A 22,136-nucleotide genomic window follows, 5' to 3' on the forward strand; every position below is an offset into this window, starting at 1 on the left:
GAAAGACAGCACTCAACTTCCTTTGTAACCAAGTGCTGATAACATGGAATTTTTTTATTTTTCTGTGATCTTCAGTACCCTCTGCCTTCTCCCTACTAGGCGAGATGAATTTGTTACCAGGCTATTGCGATCGTATCTATTGTTGGTTTTTCTATTGTATTAGATGCATGGCCTAGGAGAGCTTGTAAATCGTGACTTGACACGGAGATTCATGTTTCTGTGTCATGCTGCACAGCCTCTGTAGTGCCTGCTCTGGTACAAAGAAACCTGCGCGCGAGTCCTGTCTTCACTAGGCAAGTCCCTGGTTTAAGCAGCCATTAAAAAAAATCCCTAAGGTTTTCAGTACGGTTTTGTCCAACCTTTTAATTAAAAAACTACCTCTATCTGCTATACTATTGGCTTCTGCTGGTCCCTTGGGTAGTTTCTTAAGACAGGTTTTAGCAGCTCTCTTAGACTGCAATCATATTTAAAATGTGGGACATGCTTTCTTCATTCAAAAGCTCATACCTCACTCCAGCAAGCTCCAAAAGGCCCAATTGGAAATGGTATTCCCATTATTAAGAAATCATTTATCAGAAGCAATACTGAGCAGAAGAGTCAGTGTAATATTAGAGGCTTTTCTGTGCAAAACCCAAGCTCAAGACATACTGTGGTGCAGATTAAAGAGGAACAAAGGAGAAGAAATGGCAAGACATTTCAAAGCAGTGTCACATAATATATATCTGGCCTGTGTTTACCAGGAATGCATTTAACTGATTCTTGAGCAGATCAGAGAGGCAGCTGAAGCAGGGAAAACAAGATTGTAAATGTTTGTTCAAACTTCCCCTTATCTTGCCTGGGGTTGGTCTGTGGTATGAGGATGTATTTTGTGGCCATTTTCATATATTTACAAAGATGTAAGGTCTTTTCTTTCTGTTTGGCATTATATCTTTAAAAATAAAGCCCTGTTGCAAGGCTGAGTATGTGAGGAGAAGAGGAATACAGAACAGCAGAAGGCTGTCTCTTGCTCCTAATGGGATTTTGTAGCAGCATGTGCGAGTTTGTTTCAGAAGTCAGAAATGAACAGATGTTGGTATAAATTACCTCTGTGTCTGATGTCTTGCAAATTAAAAGCGCGGTTGGCATCACTAAACAATTTCACCAGGTTGGGGGGGGAAGCGGGCGGTGATTATTGTAGCAGGTCGGTAAGAATCTTTAAGCTGCAGCAGAACAGGATAGCAAGGATAAAGGAATGAAGAATAAAATGAGAGGTCTGTGAATTAATCAGAAATGTTAACATCTCTGATGACAAGCCAACAGGAGGGCACGTGCTCCGGAGCAACCCCCAACCCACAGTAATTTCACTCGGCGCGCAGAAGGAGTTTATACTCTCTGCCTGATTTATAGGGTGCAGCCTTCTTTGGGGGAGCAGAATTGTCACGCATTCGTATATCTCCTATATGGGACTTGCACTCGGGAGAACTTTCCATTCTATCAGCTGTAGTTTGACTTTGCACCTTCTCCATAGTAGCATTTTAAAACCATGTACTGTTGATAGTCAAAGGCAGGGAGATGTCAAGAAACTCCTTGAGAAATTTGTTTCTAACCGAAACTTATAGAAACTTGCATTTTTATTTAATAATGTTATTTATGCATAACAGTTTAGTTCCTGGCAAAATAAGTCCGCACTCTGCCCTTCTGCAGCCCCTTCTGCCTGCACATTGCTTTAGCAGTGCTTAAAGATATAAGCTGCCTTGGAGGTGGAGCAGTAGAGGTACAAGCAAGTCAACGACTTCCCTGGTTGTTCACGCTGTGAACCAGAAGCAAAATTGGGAATGAATCCCAGCTGATGTAGCTCGTAGCTGGAGACACAAAGCGGGTGAGCAGTGCAGTGCTGTGCTTGCCCCTGCAGCCAGCCAGGAGCCAACACTCACTGCAGGCTTAGAAATCTAAGAATATCAATGCGTACTGAAAAGTTTGTAATAACAATAATTACTATTTTAAAGGGATCCTGTTGATTCTGATGCTGCATGGTTCAATTTGGGGTAAATGCAATAAGTTAGATGAAATAACTTTTAAAGAATGTGAGGCTGTAGGAAACCTGCTAGTAGGTCAAGTCGAGCATATCAAAATATTTTTACCAGGGGGTGAATATTGAGTATTATAAGCAGAATATAAATTACTGGATATCCAGTAATGTGGAAAGAAAACGCGATAGCAAACTCAAGTGTAGTTTTTATACTATTTGTTATTTCTGTTGCTCTTCTCGGTCAGGAGAGTCTGGAATTGAATGATAAACCAGAAGATGAACTCCAGTTTCCTCCTTCCAGAGTGTGTCTAGGTTTTGTGGAGGGAGCATGTACACTTGCATCAATTCTACAGATAAAAACCTTCATGTTTTGTCATCTGCCACTCCAGCACACAACTCACACCTTTATTTAAAAGAAATGAAGGGAAAGACCAGGGGGAAGATTGCCTTCCCTCCAGGACTTGATCACTAATCATACTGTCTTTGATGCAGTTTGTTGTTACTGTGAGACAAAAATAGTATTAGGGCTGCTCTGCCATCTTGTGAGCTTATGGGCTCACAAGTCAGAACTGTCCTGTGCAGAAAAGTGGCTGTGTAAACCCTGTTGCAATACAGCTACCAGAGATTGATGGTGCCAAGAGTGAGGGAGAGACTTATAAACCTTGCCTTGCTGTATTAAACACTGAAGGACTGACAGTGCAGAGAGAGATAAGACCAAAGCTCTATAAACTTTACTTTATTACACCATCCACAGATGAACTGCACTGAGGGAATATAAACCCCATTATATTACAGTATCTGGGGACTGACACTGCAGAGAGAGAGAAAATGCTGTCTAATTTCTGTTGAAGATCATAGCATCCAGGGACCAATAATCCTGAAATGGAGAAAGACAGAGTTCCATAATCTCTGACGGATTATAACATCCAGGAACAATTGTTCGGAGATAGAGTGATGGTGATCTGGATTACACCCTTCAGAGATGGATGGTATGAAGGCAGAAAAGGAGATGCTGCAAGAGCATAATGCAGTGGGAATAGAAAGTGTAGAGTGTATGCAGTGAGACAGTCTGTAGGAATTATTGCCAAGTTTTGGAGATTCCAGGCCTTGCCTGCATTTCTAGATTGTCAGGAATTGAAGCCAGAGTGCAGTTTTATTTATTCTTAAAAAGAATCTTTACTATTAGTATAAGTACATATCTAAATGTATTGCTTATCCCATTTAAATACTGCAAATGATCAATTCTTTCTGGCTTTTTGTTTTAATCATTTTTTTCTTCCCTTGTGATTTCAGCTAGAGAAATGACTCGAGGGAAATTCCTCAACATCCTAGAAAAACCCAAGAAGTAGCTGCTGCTCTGGAATTTGGACAAAAATATCCCAGCTGAGTCGTTTTGTGCTGTGGATCCAGATGAACCCAGAACTTCTAAGGAGAAGAACAAATCTCTTGCTTTACATCTTCAGAAGCAAATGTCTCTGTTGCTTCCACAGCTTGTCTCATACCTGGGGAGAAACATTCCAAATGCAGATCACAAGGAATGCTACAAATTCCATTGAAATTCAGCCTTTATCTGACTGTAAGATATCCAACAGGAAGACTCAGCCCTGATGTCCTGTGACGAAGTTACCTGCCATTTTTTTTAAACTTTCTTTTTTTATCCACTGTTCAAAGTGAACAGCCCCAGGGTCCTCTCTGAATTGCCCTGAGTGTCCCCCTGCCCCGTTCATAATACCTAACTGATCCTTTATGGTGGGGACCAGTGTGTGTCATGATGCACTGACCCTTTAGTGCATCTTTTGTCCTAGATGCATTGATTTCCTGTATGCAACTTCTATGTTGAAAGATTGAGCAGAGTTTAGGGTATATAATGGTTGATAGTATAAGTCTTGGTTCTGCAGGAGCGCAAACTTTTTGTGCAGAAATCAAGTGCCATCTATATTTTAGACTCCAGTCACTGCCTTCAGAGAAGCAGATCTCAGAGGAGAACCTTCAGTATTCACCCCTAAGAGGTGTGAGTGTATCATTATGGGAAATATCTCTCTAGGCTATTTGGCCAGGGCATTTAAAAAAAAAAAAAAAAACTCAGTCCCCTGCAATCTCAATTTCCAAATTTATGGACCTAGGAAGAGAAGAAGGTTAAAAATAAAAGAAAGGTGAAAGACAATAATGCTTTTGTTTAGGGAGAACACCAGAAAATGACAACAAGCTTGTTGGCTGCACTGCAAGGAAATCTGGTTAAACACAAGCTACACTTCTGAAAATAGGTGTCCTTAATGTTTTCCGTTATATTAGGAAACAACAACCTCAAAATTTGCTTCACCTACAAAGACAGACTCTAGAAGGGAGAATTTTCTAGTGGCTGGTGTCTTCTGGCACAAAATTTTGGGCGTTATTCATCCTAGTTTAATGCCTTCCTCTTTCCCCAGCCTGCCCTTGGTGATTCACTTCTGTATGTTGATCCCTGAGAGGAAATAGGCAGAATGCTAAGATACTTTATTCAAGATAAGCTTTTTTTCCCCCCCATTTAATCTTGTTTTCTTAAAAAAAAAAAAAAAAAAAAAAAAAAACAGTGTTTTAAGCATTAGTAAATAGGTTCTTTTTAGCATAAAAACATAATATTGAAACATGGGGTAGAGAACAGCTTTTTTCCTTGTTTTTTTTGTTATTCCCTCCATTCAGAAATGTCATTTTTAGCATGCAAGCTTTTCAAAATTTGTCATTTTCCAGACTGCGATCACATGCGAGAGAGGAAGTGACTTGGAGTAGTACTTGGGCTGCATCTTTAACAGTTTATCCTTAGAGCATTGTATATTTTTGGTCTTTGCAGAGAGAGGAAACTATTTACAGGCCTGTGGGCAAAAAGGAGGGAAAGATTTTTAATCAAATAGACTTCTGGATTTTTACAAAAGTGTTTGTGGCCTTTCAGCAATCTGTGGTTGCATGTTATCACTCAGAACGAGGTTCATTTTGGACAGCTCCTATTAACTAAGTTTAAGCAGTTAAATCCCAAATTCCAGAAAGAAAGCATACAAATAGTGAATATTTTGGCATGTCAGGAGTCTGATTTTTAAACTTAGTGGATTTACCTCCATACTTCAATTTTTGCAGAACTAAGTGAGAGATGACATGGGAGAAGATAGAGAGGCTAAAATTAGTAATTCAGAGAGAGAGAGAGAAACTTGCATGTTGGTGCAAATTGATGTTGATGTAGCTTTAAATATTAAATTATATGTTCTGGATGTAATATTAAGTTTGTATATCATATTTATAATGTAAATACTCGCATATATAACATGGGGATACATAGCCTGTATTACCAGTGTGACTTTGTGCGTATTGTAGAGGTTTGTAGATTCAACACATCGAGAAATCTGAGATCTAAAGGAAGTAAGTTGGGGAAGATAACAAAGTTTGATCTGGAAATATATGTGTATTTTCTGATATGTATAGTAAATAGGCATTTTAAGCCTTTAGTAGTTCATAGTAACATTTTTAATGCCTTTACTACATGCAGCAGTATTTACCATCTATAGGGCAGCAAGTAGTGCATGCTTTACAGTTGTGATCTTTGTTGGCTTTGTACTTCTCATCTGTAGAGATGAGTCCGTGATCTATTTTTTGCAGTAATATATATATATATATTTGTGCGTTAGCCAGAATATTGTAATCTCTGTTACTGCTCTATGCTTTCAAAATAAACACAAAGCTCACAGAACATTCTGGATTTCTAAAATAGCCTTGAGATAATAAAGCTGTGGTTTAACCACCAACAAAATAATCTTCCAGGCTCTTCTCACTTTTAAGATGGATAACAAGATGCTCCTCTGTGTACTGCCTCCTCAGTTTTGGGTCTGTGCATGCTCCATTCTTATCAAAGAGTGAGCAGTTGGCAGTATCCAAGTGGAACCGATGGTTTTCACACCCAGTTAAACACCATTTTTTCTCTGCTGGTGTCCATCCCTAGCTGCAGTATCTGTGAAGGATGAGAGAATCTGGGTGGCTTTTGGTGATCATCTTCTGTATTTGGAAACAGCAACCAATGAGTTTTGACAAATTAAATGATGGGAATGAAGAGTATAGCGAGATCAAAATTTCATAGAATCATAGAATGCTTAAGGTTGGAAGGGACCTCTAAAGGTCATCTAGTCCAACCCCCCTGCACACGCAGGGTCACCTAGACCACATGGCACAGGACTGCATCCAAGCGGGTTTGGAAGATGTCCACAACCTCTCTGGACAGCCTCTTCCAGTGCTCTGTCACCCTCACTGTTAAAAAAATTTTCCTTAAGTTCCTGGGGAACTTTTGGTGCTTCAGTTTGTGGCCATTTCCTCTAGTTCTGTCGGTGGCCACCACTGAAAAAAGGCCAGCACCATCTTCCTCACTGCCTCTCTTGAGGTACCTATGTATACCAATTAGATCCCCTCTCAGCCTTCTCTTCTCCAGGCTGAACAGGCCCAGCTCCCTCAGCCTCTCCTCATAGGGCAGATGTTCCAGACCCTGATCATCCTTGCGGCCCTGCGCTGGACTCTCTCCAGCAGCTCCACGTCCCTCTTGTACTGAGGAGCCCAGAACTGGACACAATACTCCAGATGTGGCCTCACCAGGGCTGAGTAGAAGGGCAGGATCACCTCCCTCGACCTGCTGGAGACGCTCTTCTTAATGCACCCCAGGATCCCATTGGCCTTCTTGGCCACAAGAGCATACTGCTGCCTCGTGGTCAACTTGTTGTCCACCATGACACTCAGGTCTCTCTCTGCAGAGCTGCTCTCCAGAAGGACAGTCTCTAACCTGTACTGGTGTCTGAGGTTATTCCTCCCCAGGTGCAGGACCTTGCATTTGGCCTTGTTGAATTGCATGAGGTTTTTCACCGCCCAGTTGTCCAGTCTGTCCAGGTCCCTCTGGATGGCAGCGCAGCCCTCTGGGGTATCGGCTACTCCTCCCAGTTTGGCATCATCAGCAAACTTGCTGAGGGAGCACTCTGTGCCTTCATCCAGGTCATTGATGAATAAATTGAACAGGACTGGACCGAGGACTGACCCCTGGGGGACCCCGCTAGCTACAGGCCTCCAACTAGACTCTGCACCGCTGATCACCACTCTCTGGGCCCTGCCATCCAGCCAGTTCCTAATTCACCTCACTGTGCACTCATCTATCCTATACTTCTGGAGCTTGCCAAGGAGGATGTTGTGAGCGACAGTGTCAAAAGCCTCGGTGAAGTCGAGATAGACGACATCCACTGCTCTCCCCTCATCTATCCAGCTGGTCATTCCATCATAGAAGGCTATCAGGTTAGTCGAGCAAGATTTCCCCTTGGTGAATCCATGCTGACTACTCTTGAGCACCTTCTTGTCCTCCATGTGCCCGGAGACAACAGCCAGTATGAGCCGTTCCATCACCTTTCCGGGGATGGAGGTGAGGCTCACTGGCCTGTAGTTGCCTGGGTCCTCCTTCTTGCCTTTTTTGAAGACTGGTGTGACATTGGCCTTCTTCCGGTCCTCCGGCACCTCCCCCGTTCTCCAGGATCTTTCCAAGATGATGGAGAGCAGCTTAGCTATGACCTCTGCCAGCTCACGCAGCACTCTGGGGTGCGCCCCATCAGGGCCCATGGATTTGTGGGTACCAAGTTTCCTTAGATGCTCTCTGACCCAATCTTCCTCTACCCAGGGAAAGTCTTCTCTCTCCAGGCTTCTTCTCTTGTCCCTGGGGCTCTAAAGGGCTGCCCTTGGTAAACACCGAAGCAAAGAAGGCATTGAGCAACTCTGCTTTTTCTGTGTTATTTGTAATCAGGGTGCCCATCTCGTCCGCCAGCGGACCCACATTTTCACTGATCTTCCTCTTGCTGTTAATGTATTTGAAGAACTTTTTCTTGTTATTTTCAATGTCCCTTGCCAGATTGCGTTCCAACCGCGCCTTAGCTTTCCTTGTCGCATCTCTGCATTCCCTGACTATGTTCCTGTATTTCTCCCAGGGGACCTGTCCTTTTTTCCACATTCTGTATACCGCCGCCTTCTGCTTGAGCATTGCCACAAGCTCCCTGCTCATCCACGCAGGTCTCCTGCCCCCTCTGCCTGACTTCGTACGCACAGGGATGCACTGCTGCTGGGCGTGGAGGAAGTGCCGCTTGAAAACTAACCAGCTCTCTTGGGTCCCTCTTCCTTCCAGAGCTCTAGCCCATGGAATTCTTCCAAGGAGGTCTTTGAAAAGGCTAAAGTTGGCCCTCCTGAAGTCCATTGTTGCAAGGCTACTTACAGCCCTGCCTCCTTCTCGTTGGATCCTGAACTCCACCAACTCATGGTCACTGCAAACCGCATTTGGTATTTCAGCATTTTTTTATCTTAGGTCATCCAGAACTTTGCAGCGACTATCTATCAGGCCAAAAGACTCTTCTGGTATCTTAGCTACTTAGGTACCCCTGCTGACTTTCAAGAACTAGAATTTCATTGTGATAAAAGATGAACCTAAAATAAGGGGAAAAAAAAAAAGCTGGAGCCTTTTGGTTTTATGTGATATTGTAGTTCTTGAAATCAAAACAATTTTAGAGATGTATTATCTTTCCAATCCTATCCCTGTATCATTGTGTTTAGTTCAAGGTGGATGAGGTGAAAGGCAAAAATGTGAAATGGAGAATAATGATGATCATTTGAAGTCCATATGAAGACGTTTGAAACTCCCAGAAAGGTATGGGTTGATCCAGCTTTCGAAAAGCATAATCCAAACTCCACATGCAGTATGTGCCACGATGACTTACATTGCACTAGAATTTTCAGTATGGAGGGATCTCTTCGCGTTTTGACTCTATCATCCACTGAAACTGCTGATACTTAGACTTGACCTTTTCAATCATGTCCCTTTGAGCAGAATGACTGACTCGAGGCAGCTGATGCTTGTGCAGAATAGGCGTTTTCTTTTTGGGTTTGTGTGGTTGACCTCTGGCCTGCCTGCTGATTCCCATAATACAGATCAGTGACCAGTGAAGCCAGAACGCTCCCTGCCTGTCTCTGTTACAGACACCTCAGTAAGGAACAGAAAAGAGGAAGTGGGGTGAGCTTGAAAGCGCTTACTTAATTGCTAGTAGAAAAAATGGGTAATAAGAATGACCTTGGACCTTATTTATTGACCAGATCTCTGGGGGGAAAAAGTACTTGACTTGATTCTGTATCACTTGAAAGGCTGTCTCTGTGACCAATAGCTGATGAGTAGGTGTGTAATAACATAGGGTAATTAAATTTTGTGCTTCAAGGCACTTGGATGCCAGGGAGGATTCCCCTCCCACAAATGCCAGGCTCATCTAACAACATTTCTGGTAATCACAGAAGCTTAAAGCTAATTCCAAAGCATTAGAAATTTGCTGTTTGCCAATTACCACTATAGTCCAAAATGCAATAGGTTATGAACAGAAGTCAAGAAGAGGGCTCAGAATTTAAATGAAAAAGAGGGATAGACCAGCAAAGATACCTAAGTAGGTTAGATACTGAGGTCTCCTGGTTCAGTGGCCTTTATTTGGTTTTCCTCTTCCTGTAACTGTTATTAGTCATTCTGGTTTTCATTGATTTGTTTATATATTGCATATCAATTATCCTAAATTGCTTTTCTAGCAAATCACCCACTCTTTCTTGCACTCTGTATGTTTTGGACCTGCCTAGCACTCAGAAGTCAGATGGTACGATACAGAGCCAGGGGTTATAAATACTTTTGGCAAGACTTCTTGGCCTGATTTTCAAAAGTGATCAGTATGTAATCAACTGCACTGAAGTCAAAGGGATCAGCAGGTGTGGAGTGTCCTTAATACAATCAGTTGAAGTATTTTGCTCAAAATGAGCGCATTGTCAAAAACCATTTTCTTCTAGAAAATCATTTTCCTGAATTATATTTTCTTGATGATGGTTTCTTAAACAAGCATGGGGTTGAAAGTGGGAGTATGAGTCCTTCCTCAATTGTGTCCTGATCAAGGACTTTGAACTCAGATCACTTATTCTTCTCTTGCCTTCTCCTGTTGGAAAATCTTGTGTTCTCAGTCATCTTGTGAACCTCTTTAGAAATCTGTCCTGTGATAAGCATTCCCTTCCATGAGAACTGACAGGCTGTCACTTATATATGTGCTCTTTATAAGTCTGAACTTCGATATAGGCCGACAATATTTCCTCAGTGGAGAAAAGCACATGCCAGGTCTCTGGCCTACATTTCAAGTAAAGGACACCCAAGAACCAAGTGAGTCTTAGTGGAGACTGAAGTCAAAAACACCTTTACCCAATATTCTCTTTATTCAATGTTGCCCCTTCCACACCTGCAAAACAAACCCACTACTCTTTTCTTTGGAATGACATAAAAGTAAATGTTTGTTGTTTCTGGGTGGAAGCACGGGACATGCATGTGCTGTTAGTGACTGGGAAGGAGAAGACAGGTCAGCAATTAGGGTAGGAGGGAGAGCGTGTGCACAGGTGGGCCCTGGAGATAGGGTGAAGACGGTCTTTGATGCCGAACAACCGGACCTGTTCCCGCCAGCCCTGCTCTGCAGAGCTAGGCCCCAGAGCCCGAGCTGCTTTTCTTACTGTTCCTCCACTTTCCCTTTCTCATCTAACGGCCCGAGAAGCTGCTCCCGTTGCCGCTTGTGGCGTGGGGAGCGCTGGCCGCCGCTTGTTAGAAGAATTCCCCCAAGTCAGACCTATGGTAAGAGCCGTGTGAAGCGGAAGACAATTAGGGGCTTATTAGTGTCCTGGGGAGACGTGTAACTTGTGTTGCTGGGACTTACCAAAACAGCGAGAGTCTTACCGGCAAGCTCCAGCCGAGAAAAGACTGAGGAATTGTCTCACCTAATTATGGGGAATGGACCTCTTTGTGTTTGTGATTCGGTACGGTTGTCCGATCGCTTTTCTCTGGCTGCTGGCTCAGGCCGAGCTGGAAGTGTGCTAATTAGAAGAGAAATGGACGTAGTGATCCTGTCAGCTCTTGTTACCGGCGTGGACAAAGCCGAATATTATTCTGAGGCAGTGTTTTGTGAGTGTCCCCCTTCCAGCTCTCATTAAGGGAAAGGTTGGTGGACGGGGAAGGGATTCGACCACATGGGTTGGCTAATGGAGCACAGTTACCGTTACTGTGCTAATTAACGGGCTCAGGAGGCAAATGTTTCTCCAACCAGCAGTCCCAGCAGCTGCAGCTGGTGCTTCCAAAACCCCAACCATCTCTCTGGCAAGTGAGGAAAACACTTGTATGTATGAGGGGAAGTGGGTTTACTTTTGACAAAGTCCATCAGACATCCAAAAGGGCAAAAGAACCACTAAATGACTAAAATGGTCAGCAAAGAGACTGAGAAGATGTAGCACTGCAGAAGAAGCTGGTTGAGCTCCAGCAATCCCTTCCCCCTACACATTCAAGTACACTGCAAAGTGTCTTCTGCGCTGTCGAGGTGGGAAGCGAGCAACATGAAGAAAACTGAGGAATTGTAGGGGCCTTTAGATGCTGCGAAGAAATTCTTACCTTCTCCAAGTCATCACACTTAGAGCATACAGTGAGAAGCAAGACAGTTCTATATATCAGGATTTTTGCCCCAGAAAAGCAGCTCTGTTTGAGACCTTCAGCTAGACAAAATTTCACATAAGGCAGGTGAAGATGATGGTGATAAGAGATAGGAAAGAGTAACAAAACATATGTGCATTTCTATGCCATAAGCCTAAACCTGGTACAGTGAAAGTAAAGAGCGATACTGGAGAAACAGAAGACAAAAAAATGGAGCCAGAGCAGGTCAGTAGCATCATAACACCTGAGACAGCCTCAGCAGAATGGAAGAACAGTGTGTTAAGGAGGATCAGTGGCAGTGAATATTTTTAATCTATTGTACACACACATACCTTTGTTAATGCCTTGGTCTTTTTATAAAGCAACATAGTGATTTCACAAGTAATTGCTGCTTGATGGTTGAAAAGATACTGGAATATATCAGTGATCACGCCTGATTTGGGATATGATGGTCCTTTGAAATATGCATTAGTCAGTGTATTTAGGCTAGGTAGAGTAAAATAGTTGTTATGTTGTCATAAAACTCCAATTTTCTTTCTCTCTTTTAACAATGTACTTGTCCTCTTTCAACCATTTTTGTTCTATGATGGTCTTTAATTCTCTGGATAGAAACTATGTGGCCAGGAGAAGCATTTTTCCTTGGTTTTTCTTTAATTAGTTTTTCTTGCAGCAGATGCTGAACCCTGCCCATCTGTCCCCTGCAGTTATGCCCTTGCCAGCAGGTCTGCAGACTTCTGTGACGGCCAGGACACATTTCTTTCTTCTCTCAACATTTCTTCCACATCACCTTCTGCTGGAGAAGTGGCAGTGTTACTCTTCTGACTAAGAAGTCAGGGAAGTATTCTGTTCAATAAGCTCAGATTACAATTTTCTCTTACTATCTCTTCTCTTACTAATTTCAGAGCAACCAGAAAGTGTACTAATACCTGTGCCTCTGGTGAAGCTCCAAATAGATGATGATATGACCTGTCCTGAAAGATCATGTTCTGCTATGGGCTATGTGGAGTCAGCAGCGTGGAGGGAAGTCAGGTTTGGAAGAAGTGGAAAAGGGATTGTTAAAAATTGTTTTGTGAAAAAATGGAAGGATTTGAGGTGTTCTGAATCTCACGTAAAACTTTCTATTCTTACAGCAATTTCTGCAAGGAATCAGGAGACAACATCTCTTCCTGCAAGAAGAACCTGAACAGTCCTTTGTACTTCAGAAGAAATCCATCGAGGTTTGAAAACTGCCCCTAAACAGAAGTATGGGAGATAGTTGCCCTTCCCCCTTTCCTCCTTTGTCCCAATTATCCCAATTGTCCTTCACTCCCTCAGACTTCAGAAGAGCAGTATGTTCAAAGCATGGGCCCTTTGTCTTTGACATTTTTCTCGCTATTCTGTCCCTTTCTGTATATTTGAGTACTGTTTTCAAAAGTATTTTGTCAAGTTTTAAACCTACAAGGGTCCTCAGTCTTACGGCTGTCCCATCGAGAAAGTTATCTGTGTCTTTCCAAGGCTCCAACAATAGTGTCCCATCATCTGGGAAGGAGCTTGACATCTGCTCTGAGGTTTGTGCCTTCATTTTCTTTCTTTTATCTCCAGTACCTCTGAACCCCGCAAGGATCCTTTCCTTGGGGCAATACATACTCTGTCTGTGTCACAGTCCTGCAGCACTCTAAAAGCCTTCCACTTTCTCTTCACTTTTAGCTGTGGCTTATTTCTTAGTGGCTGCTCAGACCACTTGAATCTTGAGCCCTGATGCAGGGACTGATCTCCCAGGAGGGCTTGAGTAGTATCTTTTCTGTGAAGAGGTTTATTCCAGAAGAATCCTCTTACTAAAACCCAGAGAGTAGAAAGAAGGCCATTACTGCATCTGGCTTACCTCAGTGAGAATGGCAGCCTTTATACTGCCTCACAGATAGAAAGAGACAGGGAATTTAATTTGAGTGTAATTACTTCATCTGACCTGAAGTTCTCCAGCAGGTGCTCAATGAATCCCAGATCACCACTGCTTTCAAATATTCAAACAGAACGTATATGTAATGCAATTTTCGAAGAGTAAGAAATACTCTTACTTTGAACCTTGGAGGTGGACAGCAAGGATGGATTTCATTCCTAGGTTCCCAGATATTTCAGAAAACTGAAGACCATCACAGCCACCTCCATCTTCGTGCTCTAGCAGCTCTGGAAGAGAATAGCCTCCCTGAGTAAGGGTACATGACATTTTCAGCATCATGCCTGCCTCAAAAGACTAGGCCACCAGGAGAAAAGACTCCAGAAAGGCCTATTTCTGGGTTTTGCACTTGACCTTGGTTTGGTTTGCCTAGGACCTATGAGGGCTCTTGCTCTTATCACTCTAGTCTATTGTCCTGTCGTCATGTTGTGTAAATAATAAAATGCTAAATTTCTGACTTCCAAAACACAGGGCAGGATGGACTGAGTATAAAATATGTTGCTTTTGCGTCATCTTACTTAGGACATTCTGGTGAAGAACATCCTCTGTACAGATTATCAGCATTCAATAATAATGTAGATAGGTTGTAAATAGGCAGAGTGCAGATAAATATAAAGGGTTTGATAGTTTCTGATGTTCCTCGTTAAAACCTTGTAGCATTTATATAATATTTACTAATTGTGCAGTAGCTGACCCGTGGTCTGGCATGGCACTGGAGGAAATCTCTTCAGTAGTCTGAGTTTTCAGTTGCATTTAAGGTCATTAAGGTCTGCCTCAGAAGATATCAAATTATTGTACCCTGAATCATATAAACGCATATTAGGGGAAAGTCTCTTTCCTCAAGTGCTTATGAGTAGATGAGGCAGTAATAGAGTAGGAGGAGAAAAAGAGCCACCAAGATGCAAAGAAACTGGTTGGAAACACTGGATTGGAACACTGTTCAATCCTTGGAAATTCTTAACCCAAATCAAGTTGCCCTCTACTGCTTGCTGTCTGCCTTGTTATTTAATTAAATAGATGTAGCTTAAAAAAAAAATGCAAGCACCTGAGCAACAGACAGGCATAAGTAATTTAAATAATAATAAATTACAGTGCGATGCTAGACATTTTCATCTTTTTTTTTAAAGACCGAAAGAGCTATTCAGAGAATTAAATTTTCTAAAAAAAAATCACCTTAATGGGGTGTTAGAGATTGAGAATTTAAAAACAGAGCACTAAAAATGAAGCTTTTTCACAGTGCTATTAACTGCTGCAGTATGCGCATTGTACACATGCATTTAGGGGAGCTATGAATATTAGAGATCCTAATACTACTGGTAACATTTCCACTGATGTTAGGCTGCTTGTTATGACCCTTACCCATTTTCCAGAGCCTTTTATACCAATGCAAAGAGGATGTAAGTGCTGCTTTCCAGATTTCATATCACTCTGCACTTCCTCAGCCCAAATACTTGGCAACTGAGCAGGGAAGGAAAAATGAAGCCCTTCTTAAAACGTAATTTTCCTAATTCTGCAATGTTGAAATCTTTGCTTTTGCTCTCATGCTATAGTTACTGCGGGTCTGATCCTGACAGCATTATCAGGAAGCATTATCAAAATGATCACTGCAGTACTGCAAGGAACTAATATTATTTGCCCTAGCAAAAGAGGTCTCTTCTCTCATTTACATCAATAATTTCTGAAAAGGAAAAGCTTGCTACAATAAATACTAACCCACCAAACTAGTATAAAGTGATGGAGTAACAGTTATAACAAATAACTAATGAGTATCAAAACATTGTAGCAGGCTATTGTGGTAGGAAGAAGTTGTGGAAACGGGTTGATATGGAAATCTGTGAGAGAGAGTGAGAAAAACTAAAAAACATGCAGGAGACTCAAAACACGAGGAAAAGAGGAACCAGCAGAGATAAGAAAGTGTCGTTTGGAGGCCAATGAGAGGGGCAGGAGACTGGAGAGAGGGCAAAAGAGGAACTACTATTGGAAATAGTAGTAGTACTTCCATACTATTGGAAATGAAGTTTTAGGTGAAAAACACTGGAAAGAGAAAAGAAGGGGAGCGAATAGGAAAAGATACTGCTTTTCTACCAAGGAAAAGCAGAAAGGGAATGAGTCAGTGAAGCCTCTTTTTATTTTTTTTTAATGGATGCGTGCTGCAAGATTGTCAGGGCTCCCCTAAACATACGTGGGTGTAGGGCAAGTTAAAATGGTGAATAGGTGAAATTTTGAATGGAGTCAGTGGTAGAGAAGGTGTAAAGTAAGGAAGTGGGAAGTCATACCTATTTTTATGAACTTAATTTGCTTTATTGCTATTTTATTTCCCGGTTTTACCTTTTTAAAAAAAAAATCAGACTAACCTCACTATGAGTGTCTGCATCAGTTAGAAAATCTCTTGCTTGAATTTTATAGTTCTAGCATGAAAACAGGAGATACTCCAAGAGTTGCCTAACTATGGACTCCAGTTCTGCTGTGAATCACTCAGCATGGCAGTAAAATGAAAATGTGGTGCCTTTTCTCTAGGGCCTGCATTGCTACCATCATCATGGGAGCTGTAGTACACTCACAAAACATGTCCAAGGCCTCTTTGGCAGTGTATGCAGTATATGTGGAAAATAAATACTCTAAAGGGCTGGTGGTCACTGTGTATGGAGATGAATTGCAGTTCCGACCTCACTGGCTGAAGTGATTCTTATAGTGTTGTCTAGGCACCTCTCTATCAATGGGTGTTGTGGTTTAGGTAATACTTGAATTTTTACAACTGGGCTCTCATTTTATGCATTCCCTATCGCCTGTGATGTGTCCCACATGTCCCTGTGCATTTTGCTTTCTTAACAAAATGGCCTCCTTCCCAAATGGAAGTTGCAATGGTAGAAGGTGTTGGATAGGTCAGAACTAAACACTGATCTCTGTCACTGTGAGACCTCTCCCTCCAGCACGTTGCCTTTTATGCATCATTATCCTTTATTTTTGGGTCTCCAGCCAATTTTTCATTCCATTTGGTGGTGTAACCAAGCCAATTTGAATTAATTTTTAGTAGGATTTATGTATCAAATCTGGAATCCAAATGTATCAAATCCATCATGTTCCCATCATCCACTAATTTTATAATTCTATTAAAAAAGCAATCAGGTTTCTGCAGCAAAATTTGTTCTTTTTTAAATCCCTACTGCTGATAATTATTTCCTTATCTAGATAGCTAGTGATTTTTTCTCCATTTTTTTATTATTTTACTGCCAATAGATATTCCCAAGGACACTAAATTTGCCCTTTCAGATCAACCGCACATAATCCCCAGGCAGCTGCCCAGTTTTCATGATTGTCCACAGTAAGAAAGGTACATATGCCATTTTCCTTACAGTGGGTGAATAGATGGCTTGTCGTCACAAGTCCCATCCTGAAACAAATATGTAGACATCAGCTTCTTAAATTAATCCAGTCTTTTTTTATATATATATTTTCTGATAATATTCATTCTGGGCAAATGTTATTGCCTAATGAAGAAGAACTGGGAGATAAGTTTTACACATTTTTTTGTGTAATGTATATACATTTTTATGTGTAAAATGAAATAAAAATAATATACAAGATACATATTTTTTGTGTATGTGTAAGATATGAGTACTCTTAAGGTAGGATATGAAAAAGGACCCTATCAGATCAGAATGAAATAATTAATAATCAGTAAATTAATTCTAAGTGTAGGGTTGGAGGTCAGTTATGGCGTTAATACCAAAAATAAATAATCCCTGTAAATTCTAGGAAGACATGTGTTAAATTGGTTCTAAATCTCAACTGACTTCTACCAAAGTCAAAAAAAATCTGTACTTCAAAGAGGTACACATCTGATGTCTAAGCATCTGCATTCCAGTGTCTGATTCACAACTTCCAAATATCTTTATTTGGATCAACATGCGGATAATTATTTGGAGTTAGATGTCCCCTTTACTACTTTCCTCCAGGTCATTTGTCCAGATCTGCAGTAGGCACCGTCAGTGCTTTAGTCAAGGGTTTGGGCATGGGCAAATCTTTCACTGCTACTGCTTGAGACTGACTTCTGTTGTCAGACAAATTTGATACATGTCAATCCCACATTTACCAAAAGTCCCCCTTTGTCCTGATCTTGTGATCCTTGCTAGGATGCACAGAGAGGTGAATCACTGGAAGAGGAAACTAACTTGGTAATATCATGACTTACTCATTCCAAAATAGCCACTCTTGGGAGCCTAAAAGACTAGTCCACCTGGTGTCTTGTTGATCTAAAAAGAAAGGTTTGTCTTTGGCACTTCTGGTTTGTAAACTATATTTGGCAGGTCTTGCAGCACCTTTAAACAAATTCTATATGAATTCCCTTCTGGAATCATTCATTTTAATTGAAGAAAGTTTGCAGCAGGTCAGCACCAGTGAGTGTGAGCTTAAACAGCCTCATGTAAGGTAGCTGTTCAGAAAACTTCTTTATTTTTCCACAAGAAGTAAACTGTTTGCTTTAAATTCCCTCCTACTGAAAATACTAAAATGCTGAATATGTAAGAATAAGATTGTTCAGTCTTATTTGGGTCAAATGTCTTGAAAAATTCCAGCATTTTATAGAAACTTTAATGTAAAATCCCTACAGGAAATAATGGGAAGAATATTAGCACAGATTTTTTTCAGTCATTCAACATTTAGCAAAATAAAAATATGTTTGGGCTAATGATAAATTTCACAATTTGCCATTTCTTCTACTAATCTGAGATAAATGTTCATATTTTTCTTGCAAACAGGATAATTACAGTAGCACTCTTACTCCTGAACAGGACAATCCATCAGGTACTTTCTCTTCTGAAATCCAGATATTGATAGAGAATAGTTACTTAAAGCTCTTCAAGATGAAATATATTTGAAATTACATAAAAGGTCTATATACCTGTGTAAACTTTTCTGCTAAATAACAGGCTTCCCAGGCACATTAAGTTTAGCGCACATATCAGTAATTGGTGTGTTATGCAGTACAGTTGGGATGGAAGGATAGAAATTTGTTCCTGATGTCTCATTTATCCTTCAAATAAGCAGTGTTTTTCTGGTAATTGGAAACTATTTGACTTGTGCAAGCAGCCCTTGAAAAATGCTTTTCTTTGGATTTAAGAACCGTGCAGTTGGTCTGATTGCTGTAACCATGGCCTAAAGAAAGGTATTTGTGGCAGTTTTAGAAGCTAGTTATCACAGTTTGACCTAGAATTCAGTAAGGCTAATAGCAGATTTCTCATTTATCTGGGAGAGTTGTCATTACAGCCTCTGCAGATTAGGTGCCAACACACACAAGCATACATGGGTGCACATACACACACTGTAGCTGTGATCTGAATTTTAAAGTAATGTTTCATCAATGTGGCATCAGAGACTTGTGCTAGTTCAGACAAACCCTGTGTATCTGGAAAAAAAAAGTCTTCTACAACTAGAATCAATGAAAAGAGATTATTTTTGGTGGCTATTCCTTTCATATGCTACCAAATAAATTCTTACATAAGAAGAAAACATGGGAACATTTCAGAAAGCTTAGGCCTAATAAGCCCTGTCTCCTCACATTGGTATTCCTCAGACTCTGAGGAGTCCTTTTGACCTGTTATATTATCTCGGGCCATAGGGTTATCAAAGTTAAATGCAGGTATTGGCAAATCATCAGCTTACCTTTTAAAAAGTCAGTAGTTATATGCTGCTGTGAATAGTTTCAGACAATTTCAGCCACAGATTTAGTTATTAAGTAGGCATCTACGGCTGTACACAGGCTTCAGGGATATTTAAGCTGAGTGGGGAATCTTATCTACCAAATCAGGAAAGAGCGCATGAAGATCCAAGAGAATCTTGGTATCCTAGATCAAATGCCTTCCTTTCTGAAATGGCCAGAACTACACACAAAAAGAAAGCAATAGTATGTCCTATAGAGAGCAAACCATGTCACCAATCCTCATTGTAGCACAGGTCTCATCAAGGCAACACCAGTGCCTGCAACAACCAGAAGCTTTGTAATGACTGACACAGTATTTTACACTGGCATGAGCATGAAGAGAAGCTGCCTCCCTGCAACTACTGAGGTAACAACGAAAAGTACAAATATGCCACTCCCTTCAAATATAGAAACCTTCTAAAATTGTCCGACGCCCTGAAAGCCTGGATTGCTTTTCAAAAATGATATTTTTTCTTCCACAAGTAAAAGAGTTGCAGAAAGCGTTCCCTTGAAATACTCCTTCGGATGTAGAGCTAAAAATTCTAATCCTTAAAAAAAAAAAAAAAACTGTCTTTCATCTCAGCAACTATTCTCATTCTTTTAACTTATTTATAAAACTTCTGTGTCTTTTGAATAGGAAATACTTCTACTACTATGAAACAGCCTGCCATATACTTTTCTGAGTACTGGTGACTTTCTCGATTGTTTCCTTTCCATCTTCCGCAGACTTGGTAGGAAAAGGAGATTTAGGTAGGAAAAGGAAGGTTTAAATTTAACGAGATTCTGTACATATGAATGTATGCCAATAACCCATGTCCTCAGCTGCTGTCACAGCAGCGGAAATCACAACATACCGTCATGGTGTGGATTGCTCTGAAGAACCACCTCCCAAATTAATGATCCTACACTTACACTGATGCATGGATCAAATATGACAATACTTGGCAGGATCAAGGAGTTGTGTTGCTTCCTACCCAAAGCCCAGAGACAGCAGTTTTTTCTTCATGTATAAAATCAATTATTGACTCAGCTGAGTGGGACTTCTGGGTTCTAAGAATTACAAGGAAATCCACACAAATCATATTCTGTATCAAAAGGAGATTTTCCTAATCCCCTCAATATATTTCTTCTTCAGAAAGACAACCAACTTTGCATGTGGTGCTTGGTGGGTGAGGCTCTATATAGTGAGAGAGATCTAGATGTTCAGTCAATTAAAACTCAGAAAATGCATGGTAAGTTAAATTTGGATAAATAATTACCCTACCTGGATCCTAGTGTTTCCTCTGTAAATTGATGATAACATTAAGTAATCTTATAGAAAATGTGTATGAGTAAATGCATTGTTTATGGTACTTGGACATGCTAATGATGCAGTCTGTGCTAATACAGAAAAGATGAAGAAATGAATTGCTAGGCAGCTCAGTCCTATATCTAACGCTTAATATTGTTGCACCCACACATAGTCTTTATGTTTACACTAGCAGGAAACAGCCTTGTAATAGTCAAGATGAGAAATGACTGAGGTTTAGCCAATTTCAACAATGGATCTAGAGCGGGAAAGAAGAAACTACCTTCCTGGGCTCCTCCAAATAATTTCTCTCCCTGGTTATAAGTGATAAATGTCATAATAAAAGTTGCTGGGGTGTTCTCTTCTCAAATACAACTTAAATTATGGACACCTTCTCCTGAAAAAGACAGACACAGGAGAGGTTCTGAGCAGGTGAGCAGAATTTATTAGTCACGTGGGACCATTTGGCCTCTGTACCATGAATCATTGCTGAGTCTGAGTGTATTTAGGGTTGAAAGAAGCAACAACAAATGGGAGGATGGTATTAAATAATGATTTCCATAGAGGGCAGTCAGATTTACCCAGCTCCATGAAAGTTAAACAAGAGAACTTAGAAAATTAAAACGTAATACATTTCAAAGAGATAAAGAGTGTGTGTGGTAGCTATAGGACACAATATTGGGGCAGAATATGGAAGCAAGTTGTTTCATTAGGTTTTTAAATTCCATGATCACCACTATGCAGATGAGACATCTCTAACTGTTTTTCTTCAACCACATTATGAATGTGAGGGTCGCACAGTGCTGTCATTGTAGCCACTGGCAGAAACAGAGCCTAAGGCAGAGGGACGATGATCATGGTGGATGAAGGGACATATCTGAGAGAGCTGCAGCTATGATGCGGCTTCCTTTAGCTAAAGAGCCCCATCCCCAATGGATCAGGTCAGACTGTAGTTTAAGATCTTTGGATCCTTCACCCCCTTCATACAGGCATCCACTGAGACAGCTGTCTGCAGTTTGGCCAGGAGATCCCATTCTTCCCGTGTATTGATGCCGCCTTTGCCTTGCCTGCTAGTTGGAAGCAGCGCAAAGTACCTTTCTTATCAAGTCTGTGGTTGCCAGGGCATTCTAGCTGTCCAGGGGCTTTGTAGCTACTCTGCTCTCTGAAATGTCTCACTATTAATTCAGCCTCTCCAAAACTTTCTGTCCTGGCTCATCCTTGAATCAAGTTTAATGATCAGCGATTATCTCTAGAGCGCACCATGTCAGGGCAGAAGATGAGCCAAAGATTATGGGTGAAGGAAATAGTCGGCCCCTTCACCCTGCTGGCACAGGGTGAGCGTCCACGCCACTTTATTCTGTGCAGGAAGCAGATATTCCTCTGAAGCCAAGCCAAGAGTGTGGTGTGCAACCACAAAAGGAATCTGTCACAAACCTCAGCTGTTCCTCTGTGAAGTGTGTTTCTTCAGCCATGTCCTTCCTAACATAAATACACAGCAGCAAGGTATAACAGCAAGAACCTTTGCCCTCTTCTCAGTATTGCTAATATCATCCTAGTTTGCTATTGGAGATGATGGCTGCAAGACCAGACCTGTGACAGTTGTCAGTCATGATCCTTAACTCCACTGGAAGACAGCAAGGTCTTCATCAAGGAGCGACAAATAGGAAACCATGCAGAAAAGCAGAGGTGGCTATT

General features: G+C 41.2%; 1 protein-coding gene across 1 annotated transcript in view; it reads left to right on the forward strand.

The window, feature by feature from the left end:
* Nucleotides 1–3,579, forward strand: part of LIN52 (lin-52 DREAM MuvB core complex component) — a 38,463-nt gene extending 34,884 nt beyond the window's left edge. Inside the window, 1 exon segment of the mRNA XM_088529376.1 lies at nt 3,302–3,579. Coding sequence (XP_088385502.1) covers nt 3,302–3,357 — 56 coding nt within the window. The 3' untranslated portion in view covers nt 3,358–3,579.
* Nucleotides 3,580–22,136: the final 18,557 nt, after the last annotated feature.

Source organism: Tinamus guttatus, unplaced genomic scaffold, assembly GCF_059628265.1.
Source record: "Tinamus guttatus ecotype Peru unplaced genomic scaffold, ASM5962826v1 Tinamus_guttatus_pri_ptg000327l, whole genome shotgun sequence".
Lineage (NCBI taxonomy): Eukaryota > Metazoa > Chordata > Aves > Tinamiformes > Tinamidae > Tinamus > Tinamus guttatus.